The sequence below is a fragment of the Hypomesus nipponensis genome, chromosome 18, assembly GCF_054491055.1.
Source record: "Hypomesus nipponensis isolate SF chromosome 18, ASM5449105v1, whole genome shotgun sequence".
NCBI classification, from domain to species: domain Eukaryota; kingdom Metazoa; phylum Chordata; class Actinopteri; order Osmeriformes; family Osmeridae; genus Hypomesus; species Hypomesus nipponensis.
In genome coordinates, this window is record NC_140378.1 from 21,842,346 (window position 1) to 21,857,931 (window position 15,586).

Here is a 15,586-nt window from a genome sequence, read left to right on the forward strand (position 1 = left end):
CCCAGAGCTGATCATCCGTGAGCTGGAGACTGTAGACATCCTTGCAGCCTGGCCCCCAGCCCCCCAACCCAGACCGCCGTGGGCGTACCACCCCCCCCCGGCCCCCCCGCCCCCCCCAGTGAGGCTCTGAAAGGCCCTGCTGCCCCGGTCCACATTCAGCGCGTACAAGGAGGTGCTGAGATTTTCCATCAGAGCGGTGAAGAGGAGAGAGTTGGAAAGACAGACAGATGAACTCTGAGCTAAGCAGAGTGGCGGAGGGATGGGGTTTTATGTGTGCAGAGCAACACTGGGGTGTGTCACACCCCTCCTTCAGTTCCCTATCTCTGCATGACCTTTCACCTCTGGAGCAGACTCCGCCCCAGACACCTGCCTTCACCTCTGGTCTCTTATCAGTAGACCTTTTACAGCCTGTTAAAGTGTAAAAAAGGCACGAACGCAGAACGGGGGTAACTGTTGTTACGGAAATAAGCCAGCAGCAGAAATAAAAGTGAAGCTAAATTGACACAGTATTCCCATGGTGCCCTTCCCTCCTCCTCCATACAGTTTATTTGCCCCATAGCGCCCCTCCTTTTCTCATCCTTGGTTAGCTTATCACATAATGAGCACTTCTAGTAAACCTATATTAGCCAGTTTTACAGAAATGAAGCTTAGTGCAAGTTCAGTCAGGCAAGACCGATCCCTGCACTCGGGCATGCTCGATAATGTCCACCACTCACTCCTCCCGCTAAGAGCGCTCTACTTCCTCTGTTCCTATGTCGGGCAGTCATCTGGGTTCAGGTCGAGTTGCTCTCCCATCTATCAATGAACGCTGTCACATGATCCCGTGCCTTTTAAATACGAGTCTCTCCCTGTGTAGTTTGTCCATTCTATCAAGTGCGCGACCCTCCACCCCGTCGCCACCCGGTTCCTCGTCTGCTCTTCGACTCGTTGGTCGTCGGCTGCCGCCACCGCCACCAGTGTCTGGACTCCATGGGGGATTCTTCTTCGGATGTTGGGCAGGCGCCCGTTGATCTATAATCCCCCGGGGTCTAAGCTCCAAACACTGTAGTACATTTATCATTCTGTAATAAACATCTTTCAATCCCAGGTCTCTCCTGATTAAAATGGATTTCAAGTTTATTTACGTTTTTGGGGGATTTTTTTCAGTTTGCAGAGGGTACTGTTTGAATTGTGATTTCAGCTAAGGTACTACCAGAGACAACATTGTTAGATATAGGTTCAGACAATATTTACTTAGGATTGCCCAATTATTTTGTTTTGATGCAACTGTTTCAACTACGTGAGGTTGCAACATAGCCTATCACCATTCCCTCTTGCACTAAGGGAAATGACAACAGAAGCCTGTTTCATTCTAGCCTGATCCTAACCAGACCCTCGTACATTTAACATGTACAGAGGGTCTGGGATCGCTCCATTGACAAGCGTTAACTTTCTTAAAGGCGGGTTCGTCCGTTGAAGTTTAAAACTATTGGATCTGCCCAGAGCCACTCTGATCTGCCATAACCAACTGCAAGCGTTCGCCTTAGCCAACTCCTTCACCACTACTGTAACGGAGCTAGCTGCCGTAGCTAGAAAATCAAACTTTTCCCGAACCCTGTGGGAAGGATGGCCACAACATCATGGCCACCAACAAAACTCAGCAAGGAATGTTCTTGCTCCGGCTTTAAATTATGGATAGTCGGCAGAGTTGCCACAACCGCAGAATAGCTTAGCTCGCATCTTTCTCCGCCGCCATTACTGAACGTCATCGTTCTCAGCCACTCCCCCTGTTCGCTGATTGGACCTACAAAAAATGTGTTTCTGAAAACCGACTTCAAAGTCAAACTCCCAGACCTAGTACAGAAGCAAAATCCAAATTGAGGAGATGTTCGTAGGAGGGCAGAGCCAGGCTAGTTTCATTCTACACTTCAACCTTTATATTTTAAATTGGAAATAAGCAGCAACAATTGTATGCTTTTAAATCTTTGCCATTTTCATTAATAATAAGTATGCATACTTCCACTAAGTTCCACAAATATCAGTTGTAAAATGTCAGTAAAAAAAGGACCCATCTGCACCCGACGCAATTTCCCTAGAAATTGTACCTTCTAGTTCATAATATGATTTGATGTTAAAACACAGTAAAACATTTAGACATTCGGCTGAATGCTGGAGGCTTTATTGAAATGTCTGGACAGAGCGGTTACCTAACCCTAACCCTTCAGGCACAACTGGAGAGACTGAAAACTTGATGATGCAAAGTTCCACATAACAAGCAGATAATTTTTTCGGTTCTGTATAATTTTTGGAAATGTCTAAAATCATATTGATTTGACAACAATCTTAGGTTAAATGTTTTGGTCAATGTCTATGCTCCTAAAATAAAAAATATCAAAACACTGAAGACAACGACAATTAAGGCAGTGATGGAATAAATAGAGTATGAGTTAGTGTTCATCTGGTCCAGTCGGCCCTCCCGGAGGTCATGTGACCCTACTTTTTAGTGTTGTGTAACCAGACATTAACAGACTTCTTCCTGAATCAGTCAGTCAGCTGTAGTTGCATAAGCAGGAAGTGAACAGGACTGGCAGGTCAGAGGTTCCTCTCCTTGGTCTCTGTGCTGGAAGAGACCACCTTGCCATCCACCAGCGTCTGTGTGACTGTCATCACCTTGGTCTTCACTGTCCGCTGGTCCTCCAGGGCATCTTGCAGCCTGAAAGATCCAGAAAAGTCAGTATGTATTCCAGAACAGATAAATAGATGTTTCAGAACAGTACGTATGTGTGTCAGAACATAAAAGTAAAATGTTTCCCAAAACGGAAACACTTGAGTAACATATAAGTTCTTAAGAACAGTAATGAATTACACTTTGTTACTGTCAACCAGTGGTTCCACAACAGTCACTGAGTGTTCCAGATCAGTGAATTACATTTTCTAGAACAATCTGTCTACATTCTAGAACAGTTCTCGCGACCCCATCTCTCATGTTGTCTCATTGTCACGGTGACTCACTGGAAGTCCTCCCCATCCAGTAGCCTCCTGTAGGTGGCGATCTCAGCCTCCAGCTTCATCTTGATGTTGAGCAGCGCCTCATACTCCTGCGTCTGGTGCTGGATGTTCCCCCGCAGCTGCGTCAGCTCCGCCTCCACGCCCAGCAGCACGCCGTTCAGACTGTCCATCTCCAGGTTGTAGCGCATCTCCACATCCCTCAAAGTGCCCTCTAGGGAGGACTTCTGGAGGTGGGGAGGAGGGGGAGAGAGAATGGGAGGGAGGGAGGGAGGGAGGGAGGGAGGGAGGGAGGGAGGGAGGGAGGGAGGGAGGGAGGGAGGGAGGGAGGGAGGGAGGGAGGTGTGTTTATCTGTACTAATGTCGGTTGCATGTGAAAATTGATTTGAATGAGTGTTCAAGTGTGTGTTGAGTGTTCAAGTGTGAGTGTGTGTGTGTGTGTCTGTGTGTGTGTGTGTGTGAGTGTGACCGTGTGTGTGTGGGTGTGTGTGTGAGTGTGTGTGTGAGTGTGTGTGTGGGTGTGTGTGTGTGAGTATGTGAGTCTAACCAGGCTCTTCTGGGACTCCAGCTCGATCTCCAGGGTCTGCAGCTGTCTGCGGAGGTCGTTCACCTCCGAACGGGAGCTCTGTAGGGCCTCTGTGTTGTGGGCCACTTGGGTCTGGACCTCTGTGATCTGCAGAACACAGCACAGCTCTCAACCTCCTCTCCACCTCCTCAGAGGTAGCTGCAATATGACTGTTGTTGCTTGACTCTAACCACCGAAATACTGTTAGAATTATGCACTTCACCAACCCTAACCCTCTGCACTTCTGATCCGTAATGCTGTACTTTCTATATACTCTCTTTGTCACTTTGTATAAAAGCCTCTGCTAAATTAATACATCTAAAATGATGGTGTCTGGGCTCAGGTCAGGCTTCCATTTCTAGATCTTAAGTCATCACAGGATTCACTACGAGATGTCCTGCTCACCTGAGATTCATGCCACGCTTTCAGCTCCTCCTGGTTCTTCAGGGCCATCTTCTCGTACTTGGCTCTGATCTCAGACATGATCTGGGCCAGGTCGTGGCCTTTAGGGGCGTCCACGTCCACCTGCACTCCAGACTGGGACACCTGGGCACGCAGCTCCATCACTTCCTGTTACAGACAGGATGTGAGGTCAGGATGGAGGTACCCTTTGTGTTGAATGGGTGGGATGGTTCAGATGAGAGTGCACGGCTGGGGGAAGTGTGTTGGAGGCTGGTTCAGAGGCTGGGTAAGAGGATGGGGGAAGTGTGTTAAAAGCTGGGGGAAGTGTGTTGGAGGCTGGGTTAGAGGCTGGGGGAAGTGTGTTGAATGCTGGGTTAGAGGCTGGTTCAGAGGCTGGGTTACAGGCTGGGTTAGAGGCTGGGGGAAGTGTGTTGGAGGCTGGGTCAGAGGCTGGTTAAGAAGCTGGGTTAGAGGATGGGTTAGAGGCTGGGGGAAGTGTGTTGGAGGCTGGTTAAGAGGCTGGGTTAGAGGATGGGTTAGAGGCTGGGGGAAGGCTGGTTCAGAGGCTGGTTAAGAGGCTGGTTCAGAGGCTGGTTAAGAGGCTGGGGGAAGTGTGTTGGAGGCTGGTTCAGAGGCTGGGTTAGAGGCTGGGTTAGAGGCTGGGTTAGAGGATGGGGGAAGTGTGTTAAAAGCTGGGGGAAGTGTGTTGGAGGCTGGGTTAGAGGCTGGGGGAAGTGTGTTGGATGCTGGGTTAGAGGCTGGTTCAGAGGCTGGGTTAGAGGCTGGGTTAGAGGCTGGGGGAAGTGTGTTGGAGGCTGGGGGAAGTGTGTTGGAGGTTGGGTTAGAGGCTGGGTTAGAGGCTGGGGGAAGTGTTTTGGAGGTTGGGTTAGAGGCTGGGTTAGAGGCTGGGTTAGAGGCTAGGGGAAGTGTGTTGGAGGCTGGGTTAGAGGCTGGGTTAGAGGCTGGGTTCGAGGCTGGTTCAGAGGGTGAGTTAGAAGCTGGGGGAAGTGTGTTGGAGGCTGGTTCAGAGGCTGGTTCAGAGGCTGGGTTAGAGGCTGGTTCAGAGGCTGGGTTAGAGGCTGGATCAGAGGCTGGGTTAGAGGCTGGGTCATGTGACAGCTTACGTTGTCGTGGTTCTTCTTGAGGAAGATGAGCTCTTCCTTCAATCCCTCGATCTCGCTCTCCAGGTTCATGCGACCCAAGTTGGTGTCATCAATCACCTTCCTTAGCCCCACGATGTCAGCCTCCACAGACTGGCGGATAGACAGCTCCGACTCGTACCTACACACAGGCACACACATCCTTCGGTAATGACCCCCATTCTCCACTGATGGCTATTCCACCTCTGTGTGCCTAGGGTGTGGCTCTAACTGTCTGTTTCTAAGGCCTCGAGGCTTCATCAGTGTAAACACACAGGGATCTGTGATCAGTGTAAACACACAGGGTTCTTCTTACTTCACTCTGAAGTCGTCAGCGGCGAGGCGGGCATTGTCAATCTGCAGTATCAGACGAGCATTGTCCACAGTGGCATCAAACACCTGAAACACAGATAAGGTCAGTTCTGGAACAACACAGAGATGCGGTTAACAACGACCTATCTATCCCTAGCTCTGTTTACCTTCTGATCAGCTAATCAGGGTTCTCCTACAGCTGTGTTCTCCTACCGCTAGTCAAGGACTCTGAACTGCATGTGAGTGCTCGTAGATGTGTGTGTGTGTGTGAGTGGATATATGTGTGTGTGTGAGTGGATATGTGTGTGGATGTGTGTGTGTGTGTGAACTGCTGAAGCCAGTTATCCCACTGTTTGTTTAGTTACAGAGTGGAGATGGAGCCAATCATTAACCTGCAGACACAGCTGGCCACCACTCCTAATGGAACAACTGCTGTGTGTGTAAATATGTATGTGTGCGTGTGTGTGTGTAAGTGTGCGTGTAAGTGTGTATGTGTGTGTGGGTGGGTGTACACTGGGTTGGGTTTCCTGTTGCTATCATATACAGACTTGTTTGTGTCATGGACAGGGTGGGTATAACTTCCTGCTCTCCAGAAGTAGTTGTGACGCTGAGCAGTGGAATTAGATTCAACTGGATAGAACCATTCTGTAAAGGTGGGCGGTCAATATTCAGCAGGATCAACAAAATCACAACCCCAAATCCTAACATCCAAATAAATAGTCTAACTCTAAAACCCAATCTTAACCCATACCAAAACCACCCTAATACATACTCTGCAATCCCTAGCAATTCCCTAGCACTGACCTTAACCTGCGTGATCCTCCACTCTCTCGTCCCCTCTCCTCTCCTCTCGTCCCCTCTCCTCTCTTCTATACCCCTCTCCTCTCGTCTCCTCCCTTATCTTCCTCCCCCCTCTCTTCCCTCTCCTCTCCTTCCCTCCAGGTTAAACGTTTTGTTTGTTCTCATTTGCAAATGTTCTTATTTGCAAGGCAAAGTTTACTGACCTTGTTCCCAAGTTAGTTTCACTTCTAGGAACCGAGTTAGGAGGCTGTCCTGGTAGCCAATATCCTCCACCAGTTATCCTGATTATAAATAATGGTGATGGATATGTATGTTTATACTCATACTCGCCATACATTGATCACTCAGTGCCTGAGGAGATTTTATCTGAGCTCTATGGACAAACCCAGACGGCGTGACTGGAATGTTCCACATGGAAACTTTTTCCTCATGTTCCTCTCAGACTACTGGTTCACAGCAGTCACACAGTGAAAGCAGGGTTAGATCTCCTAGTTCTGGAGTACTAAAAGCAGGAAGAAGCACAGTCTGATGGTAGATGGGGTGTGTTGTTACTCATTGTTGGAAATACACAAACACTTATACTCTCTCACAAACACACACTCACACACAAACACACACTGTCAATGGGCTTTATCAAGAGAAGTAGGAAGTATTGTTTAATTGCTGTTGAAGAAAGCACTTCTAAACTAATTCATCCAAACTCCACCCTGTGAGAGCGAACATCATAACAGCTCTGTGTAGGTGTGACCGCTCTTATCAGCTCTGTCACGCCAGGTGACACAACCTTGCTCCAACTAGCGTTTTCACACACTCATCAGTCTTCTTTCTCTGTTTCACACACTACCCCAGCTGCAGAGGCTTAGAAACAACTTTCTGAACTCTGAGATCACAAATGGTTAATAACAAACATTTTAGATGACTTATGCATGATTCAATTTCCAGTCAGTATTTCCTAATGTGCCCATGAGTCCCCCCTCTCCCTTATCACACATACAGTTCCTCTCATTCCCAACCCCAGCCTCTGAGAGGTCATTTCGACCAGGAACTAGTCTGACCACAGATCACCACAGGCCTGCACAAACTGCTTCCTGTCTGTCCCATTCTGGTTCCTGTCCCACCCTGCCCCCCCTTCCATACTGTTCCGCCCTGTCCTGTGCCCTGCCCACCACCATTCTTCACCTATCACCCTGCAGTAATCTGCCCCAATCAGCAGACAGCTTTAACGAACTACAAATTAATTTGCTCTACACAGCAGAAAGCGTTAATGAACTACAAACTAATCAGCAGATAGCTTTAATGAGTCTCTCTTGGCCTCTGATGGTAAGTCAACAACTCTTTTCTCTTTCTCTCCGTGTCTCTCTCTTTCAATTTCTCTTTCCACTTGACTGGGCAGTATGCTTTTAGTATTCACAGTCCTCCCCTCCCTCCCTCTCCTTCACATGCCTCCTAACCAGTTCCCCTCCTGCCTCCCTCCTTTTCAGGCCCTCACAACAAAGAAAAAGGCCTTCTCTCTCCCCCCTCTCTCTCCCCCTGACCTTCTTGCGCAGGTCGTCCAGGATGGCTTGGTAGCGGCTGTAGTCGTGGAGGTCTGGTCCTCTCTTCTCCAGAGCCTCTCTGATCTTCAGCTCTAGCTTGCCGTTGGCCTGCTCCAGGTTCCTGACTGTCTCCAGGTAGGAGGCCAGACGCTCGTTCAGGTTCTGCATGGCAAACTTCTCGTTGCCTGTGATGTTGGCCGTGTCGCCTCCCACCTGTAGGGAAGAGGAGAGGGATGCCCCTGTGCCCCCCTGGGAGCTGCGGACCCCAGAGTAGGAGGAGGAAGAGATGCGGGCCCCCTGGCCCCCAGCCCCTGCGTAGATGCTGGCGGCGCGGTAGGAGGGGGCGGCTGAGGAGCGGGTGACAGACACATGACCAGACGGCATCTTGGAGGTGTGCACAGAGTACGAGCTGCTTCTGTAGCTCATGGTGCTGAAGAGAGAGACGGAGAGAGACTGAAGGAGAAAGAGACTGACCGAGGGAGAGAGAGTTGTAGCGAGTGAGACTGACTAGAGAGAGACTGACAGAGGGAGAGAGAGTTGAGCAAGTGAAACTGACTAGAGAGCTGAAGGAGGGCAGACCTCAGTAAGGGTAGGGGAGGGAGGGAGGAAGCAGCTGCACTTTTATAAACCTGCTGGCCCCCACAGACCCCACCCCCTGGCCTGCCCCGAGCCCTGGCCACGCCCCCCCTCCCTCCCACTGCTCTGCTCTGCACCCACAGGAATTCCTTTTGAAACTTTCAAACTACTTCCCAAAGTAGTTTATTGGAAGCTCCTTTTCGGAGGATTTACACAAGCAAATACAAGGTGTGTATATGAAAATATGTCAAAATATGTTTTTTTTACCACACCACACTAATTGTGTGTATACTGTATACTTTTATAAACTTTACAGATGCATCACCATTCATTCATTCATTCATTCATTGATTCATTGTAAAGTAAAAGCCCTTCGTTGCATGTCTTCCTCTTGCTCTCTCCCTGCCTTTCCTGCCACTCTTCACTTAAACTGTCCAAAATATACAGTACATCAAAAAAGAATAAAGAAAATATGGTTCCATGTTTGAGTGTGATGGAGGGAAGTATAGGGAGGAATGAGGGAGAGCTGCAAGATAATAGGGAGGGATAAGGGAGGATAAGGTGTGACTGGAAGAAGGGGCTGGGGTGTGGGAGAGGTAGAGTTAAAGGGATGGTGGTGGTGACAGATAAGGTTGTTTAGTCACAGGTAAGTTCAGAGTCAGAGATGTCATGATCAGGTCTGGACAGGACAACCCTGAGCCACAATGCAGACACCAGGCCTGGGATCCTCACCTGTCAACCTGTTTATCTGTCTACATGTCTACCTGTCTGCCTGTCTATCTGTCTACCTGTCTGCCTGTCTGCCTGTCTGCCTGTCTACCTGTCTGGTTGTCTACCTGTCTACTTTTCTGCCTGTCTACATACCTGTCTACCTGTCTGCCTGTTTACCTGTCTGCCTATCTACCTGTCTGCCTGTCTACCTGTCTATCTGTCTGCTTGTCTACCTGTCTGTTTGTCTGTCTACCTGGCCTGTGATCCTCAACTGTTGGCCTGTCTACTCTCACACACACCACCAGCACAGGGAAACTGAGATGCTATACATGGGCAAAGACTTACTGATCTTCGTCTGATTGTGTAGTAATAATCCAGTCAGCATGCTGTTTGTCTTCTGAGAAGCTGTAAGTGTCCCGAGGTAGGTAGGATGTGATCGTTTCCTTCTCAGGATGTGAAGCTCAGACACAATGACAGAATAGCAGCCATGGTCCTGAAAACACCCATTATCACGTCCACAGACTCTCCCCTCCCCTCTTCTCTAGACATGTGGAACATGGTTGTAACACTGCTTTGTCAGAACACATATGTCTGTGTGTTAACACAGTGTGTGTGTGTGTAAACATGGTGTGTGTGTACGTACAGTGTGTGTGTGTGTGTGTTTAAGCAGTCAAACAACCCTCCTATTGTCAACACTGTTTTATTTGTGTTAGAGCCATTATAATCATGCATTACATACCCCACCCACACACACGCACACACACACCGGACACACATACACACACACACACTCATACACACACCCACATGTGCATGTTCATGTGTGTGTTACTGGTACTTCTTATGTGTGTGTTTGCCAAAAGAAGCAGGAAGGAACACTGGGCAGGAAATTAAAAAAAATTCCAAACAAAGTGAAACAATTGAACACCTTTATATTCTTCTGCTGGGGCCTGAACTCTGCGAGGACGAGCATGGGTCAGGGCTAGGGTTAGCCCCCCTCCCCCGGGTCAGGGCTAGGGTTAGCCCCCCTCCCCCGGGTCAGGGCTAGGGTTAGCCCCCCTCCCCCGGGTTAGGGCTAGGGTTAACCCGCCCCCTCCCCTGCAACTTTTTTTCATAACCTTTTTTTCCAAAAGCTTTTTTTCACTAACTTTTTTTCAGAAACTTTTTTAGCAAAACTTTTTTTTTACACACAGTGAAAGAAGAGCAGAGAGGAGAACAGAGAAGCCTAAGACTGAGTAGATTAAAGCAGAGCAGAGTACAGTACAGTACAGGAGAGTACAGTAAAATCATCAAGTACTTATCAATGATGCAAACTTTTGAAACTTTTTGTTTGAAAACGTTTGAAAAAAATATTTGTTCAAGCTTTGAAAACTTTTTTTTCAAAACGTTTTCAGAGTCTTACTGTTCTTTGATCTTCAAACAGAACAGAGCTGCTCCACAGACACGTCAACAGCATAGTTGTAGTCCTGCACTGTCTCCTAGATACTGTCACACACACAACACACACACTGTGACACACAGACACACTCTGTTGTCAGTCAAGGACGTACTCATACTTAAGCAATAAGGTAGCCTACGAGAGGCAGTACTTTATCGTCAATAATGTACGGATTCCAGGGTGTCGTTTAGGAGTTCGGTAAAGTTGGCATGACATTCACAGATTCAAACTTCCGGGATCAACTACTCCATAGCAAACATTTTATAAAATCACAAATAACGCATATTTCGTACTGTAGTAAGGTAAACAACGAGCTACAAAGTCATTTTCATCAAAACGAGCCGTCCTACAACCTGAAGAAATAACATTGGTCTCTACGAGCAGCCGGCAGTAAGACGAGCGCTTAGGGACCGTCTACTAACGACAACAGCGAAAAGAGATACAACAAAAATATTTATTAATTTAATGTTTTAACAAGATAATATTAAAAAAAACGAAATATGCGTTATTTGTGATTCAATAACATTTCGCTATAGAGTAGGCTAATTGATCCCGGAAGTTTGAATCTGTGAATGTCATGCCAACTTTACCTAAGTGTTGTAGTTTAGGCCCGACGCGCAGCAGAGTATTTTATAATACGGTTACCAGCGAAATTATAAATAGTAAATAAATACTAAGCTGCCTTTAAGCACAAAAAATCCAACAAACGTTGTGTATCCATTTCAGTAGCCGAGAGAAAATAGTCCGTACGTGTGACTGTTGCTTTGCAACGGACAAACAATATTGTGAACTTCACGTTTGTTAGCCTAGCTAGCAATCTATAGATCTCGCACCGTCTCATTCATTCTCAATGCTCATTTTATATAAAAAAGTTGCCTTTAAAATAACCACAATGACAATGGGAAACTTTCAATAAAATAATATTTAATTTTAACATTAGGCTTAAACATTCTAAATCATTCAAATGTATGCACTGGGTATAGGCTGCTATACTATAGCTGGTTACGAGTTACTCGATAGAATAAGGCTGTTGTTAAGATTTGGTTATAGTGATTTGGATATCTCCATTAATTGTGCATCCGTGGAACAAGTTTCTCATGTCCCCTTCGTCTCTGATCACTTCACTTCTGACCACTGCTCTCTTTGCTGGTGGCTCAGTGTTGGAAGTGCCTTCTCCAGCAAGGATATTACTCCAACGCTGTCTTTTATTGAGATTTGGTGCCCAGTAACTTTTAAGGGAGCTTTCGGATTGATGTCGACTCACTGACATGATTTCTCTTGCTTCCAACCCAGCATTAGAGAGCGTTTGCACCAATATGGAACGCTCCTCAGCTTAATTGTAAACAGGTGTACAGTTACATTTTGAATGCGCACTAATATGGAACGCTCCCCTTTTAAGGTAAATGTAAAAAGGCGTACAGTACCTTATCGCTCAATAATGCACAACCCGGAACACCCTCTCAACCTATCAGAATGCTTGATTTCATCCACCCGTATTATAATTGCTCACAATACACATACACTTAATAAACAATCTAATGAGGCCATGGTGCATTCTGGGTACTGTAGTCCAGTCACTGACCGCTGACCAATGACTGCTGACCACTAACTGCTGACCACTGACTATTGACAGGGCTGTACATCACAGAAAATCTGCCTTACACACTGATTACCCTGAATTGAGTCTGTGTTTTAGGACCCTTGTCTCTCCCCTGTCACTCCCTGCCTCACCTCTGCCCCCACTCTCTCTCTGTGGCCCTGAGAGGGACACAATATAACAGTTCAGCCCACATTCCAGCCAGCACAGATCCTCCTCTGTCTCCTCTCTCTACTTTCTCTTTCACACGATTCATCAGTCTTTCTTTCTCTCTTTATTCTCTGTCTCTGACACCTTTCTCCCCCCCCTCACCTCCCCTCATCACCCCTCTCACCCCCCTCACCTCCCCTCTCCTCCCCCTCACCTCCCCTTCCCTCTCCTCCCACTTTCTCCCCTCTTCCTTCCATTTTGTTTCACTTCTCTATAGAATCCACCAATAATATAGTTTTTATTCTGTATCATTCAATTTCTATTAAATTCAACTTATCGTTAATAAAGAGCAATGGCTCAAATAGGTTAGGACATTTATAGGTTTCCATTATCATTATCAACCACATCAGGTTCTGATTCAGTGTTAGCGCTACAGACAGTGTTAGCGCTACAGACAGTGTTAGTGCTATAGACAGTGTTAGTGCTACAGACAGTGTTAGTGCTATAGACAGTGTTAGTGCTATAGACAGTGTTAGTGCTATAGACAGTGTTAGCGCTACAGACAGTGTTAGTGCTATAGACAGTGTTAGCGCTACAGACAGTGTTAGTGCTATAGACAGTGTTAGCGCTACAGACAGTGTTAGTGCTATAGACAGTGTTAGTGCTATAGACAGTGTTAGTGCTACAGACAGTGTTAGTGCTATAGACAGTGTTAGCGCTACAGACAGTGTTAGTGCTATAGACAGTGTTAGCGCTACAGACAGTGTTAGCGCTATAGACAGTGTTAGTGCTATAGACAGTGTTAGTGCTATAGACAGTGTTAGTGCTATAGACAGTGGTAGTGCTATAGACAGTGTTAGCGCTATAGACAGTGTTAGCGCTACAGACAGTGTTAGCGCTATAGACAGTGTTAGCGCTATAGACAGTGTTAGTGCTATAGACAGTGTGAGTGCTATAGACAGTGTTAGTGCTATAGACAGTGTTAGTGCTGTAGACAGTGTTAGTGCTATAGACAGTGTTAGTGCTATAGACAGTGTGAGTGCTGTAGACAGTGTTAGTGCTGTAGACAGTGTTAGTGCTATAGACAGTGTTAGTGCTGTAGACAGTGTTAGTGCTGTAGACAGTGTTAGTGCTATAGACAGTGTTAGTGCTATAGACAGTGTTAGTGCTATAGACAGTGTTAGTGCTATAGACAGTGTTAGTGCTGTAGACAGTGTTAGTGCTGTAGACAGTGTTAGTGCTATAGACAGTGTTAGTGCTATAGACAGTGTTAGTGCTATAGACAGTGTTAGTGCTATAGACAGTGTTAGTGCTGTAGACAGTGTTAGTGCTGTAGACAGTGTTAGTGCTATAGACAGTGTTAGTGCTATAGACAGTGTTAGTGCTATAGACAGTGTTAGTGCTATAGACAGTGTTAGTGCTGTAGACAGTGTTAGTGCTATAGACAGTGTTAGTGCTATAGACAGTGTTAGTGCTATAGACAGTGTTAGTGCTGTAGACAGTGTTAGTGCTATAGACAGTGTTAGTGCTATAGACAGTGTTAGTGCTATAGACAGTGGTAGTGCTATAGACAGTGTTAGTGCTATAGACAGTGTTAGTGCTGTAGACTGCGGCTGCCAGGAATTGTCAAGAGCACGACCAAAGAATTCCAGTGCTGCTGAACTAACCCTTGTTATAAATGGCAAAAAACTACTAAACAACTAAATCTCTCTCTCCTCCTTCTCTCTCTCCTCTTTTTCTCTCTCCTTTGATGCAGGCACGGCCAAGAAGACGTTGCCAAGTTCCAAAACAGGAACCGTACCCTTTATGCCTGTTACCATGACAACAGGAAAATCAGTGTTTTTTTCACGTGTTTCTGGGAAGCCCCGGCTGTGTTGGCGTGCAGGGTCAGACCCTGCTAGTGGTGAATCACCACATTCCTCACAGCTACGAGAAACAGTCTGCTCTGTACACACTGAGGGTCCAGTCACAACAGACTCTCTCTCCCTCTCCCTCTCCCTCTCCCTCTCCCTCTCCCTCTCCCTCCCCCTCCCCCTCCCCCTCCCCCCCCCCTCCCCCTCCCCCTCCCTCTCCCTCCCCCCTCCCTCTCCCTCTCCCTCTCCCTCTCCCTCTCTGCCACTGAGGCATTGTGGAGTTGCGTAGTGACCTGATCAGCTATGAGGCTTCGTGCCCCTAACCTTGTCCCTAACCCTTTATCCAACCCCATCCCTATCTATCTCCATCTCTATCAATTTTATTTCCCTGCCTGTTCCGCCCCTCTCCCCCCCCCCCCAGTTTAATCTCACATTAGTGAGTCACTGGCCCGCTCAAAAAGAAAATAGAACACAATAATTTAAATGATAAAAATAGTCCCCTTACTTTAGATTTCCAACTTTGTCCTTGCCCATACATTTATCCCATCTTTTAGTGTTATAGGAATGGGTGGTGATCTCTAACCCTAACTCTCCTCAGCTTGGAGTGGCAGCAGCTCTCCTCTGGCCGGCCCAGCAAATATATGACATATTCATTCCCTGACAGAGAATATTACATTGGGCAAGTCATCTAATTACACCACACTCCAGGTCAGGGTTATATTTCTCATTTCTTCACAAGTTTGCACTGCATCATGGAAACAGTTTTTTTCTTCCTTCTATTACCGTGACACACTTTAGGACACACAGAGTATACCCTACCATCCCATTTACAACTATGTCAACATCAGACCAGTGTCTCTCAAGGCATCTGCTCCTTAATGTGTCAATACTGACTCACACCCCTCCTTTCCTCCCTTCTCCATCCTCTCCCCTGTCATCTTACAGGGTTCCAGTCAGTCACACCCTCCCATCAGCGGTACCTTCAACCCCCCCAAGGACACCACTGCCCCCCCCCCCCCCCCCCCCGCACAAAGATAGTAATTTTTTTGTTGTGGGGGGGTTTTCCTCGCTTTCTTGGAGAGTTTTAGGTTGTCATGTCTGTCATGTCTGTGTTACCGGCATACCCCGCTACATCTGCACTCAGGTAAAATCACAATGTGGGTTTTTTAAGGTATATGCACAAACAAGGAATTTACTTTGGCAGGGAGGTGCATACATTAAACATATAGAAATATTGAAACTTAAATATGTGGACTAACCATACAAAAGGAGCAAAGTCTAGCTAATACTAAGGGGGGTCTAGCTAACACTAAGGGGAATAACATAAAATATAAGTAGTCATAATTTACAATCTAACCTAAAAAAACAGATAGTGCAAGAGAACGATACAATAGTGCAAGTGCAAGTGTTTGGTAAAGATTGACACTGGGTGAAATGTGGTGGAAGTTTTAACTTAGAAGTGTAAATATTTGTAAAAAAAATTGGTAAAACCAATAAAACCAAATGTTACTTAATGTGTCAA

At 46.8% G+C, this 15,586-nt stretch overlaps 1 protein-coding gene across 1 annotated transcript; it reads right to left on the reverse strand.

Moving 5' to 3' along the window:
- Positions 1–2,142: 2,142 nt before the first annotated feature.
- krt18a.1 (keratin 18a, tandem duplicate 1) lies at positions 2,143–8,343 on the reverse strand. The gene is made up of 7 exons (XM_084680629.1): positions 7,740–8,343; positions 5,408–5,490; positions 5,077–5,233; positions 3,956–4,120; positions 3,533–3,658; positions 2,992–3,212; positions 2,143–2,692 (listed from the first exon to the last, which is right to left on the reverse strand). The coding sequence occupies exons 1-7, from the start codon at positions 8,163–8,165 to the stop codon at positions 2,572–2,574; spliced, it is 1,299 nt and encodes a 432-aa protein (XP_084536755.1). The 5' UTR covers positions 8,166–8,343; the 3' UTR covers positions 2,143–2,571.
- Positions 8,344–15,586: the final 7,243 nt, after the last annotated feature.

Excerpts from the sequence above, each read along its gene's own strand:
- krt18a.1 (XM_084680629.1), bottom strand. The coding sequence starts at position 8,165 with ATGAGCTACAGAAGCAGCTCGTACTCTGTGCACACCTCCAAGATGCCG. Across the intron at positions 4,121-5,076 it reads TCAAGAAGAACCACGACAAC|GAAGTGATGGAGCTGCGTGC; the intron begins GTAAGCTGTCAC and ends TGTCTGTAACAG. Across the intron at positions 2,693-2,991 it reads CTGGATGGGGAGGACTTCCA|GCTGCAAGATGCCCTGGAGG; the intron begins GTGAGTCACCGT and ends TGGATCTTTCAG.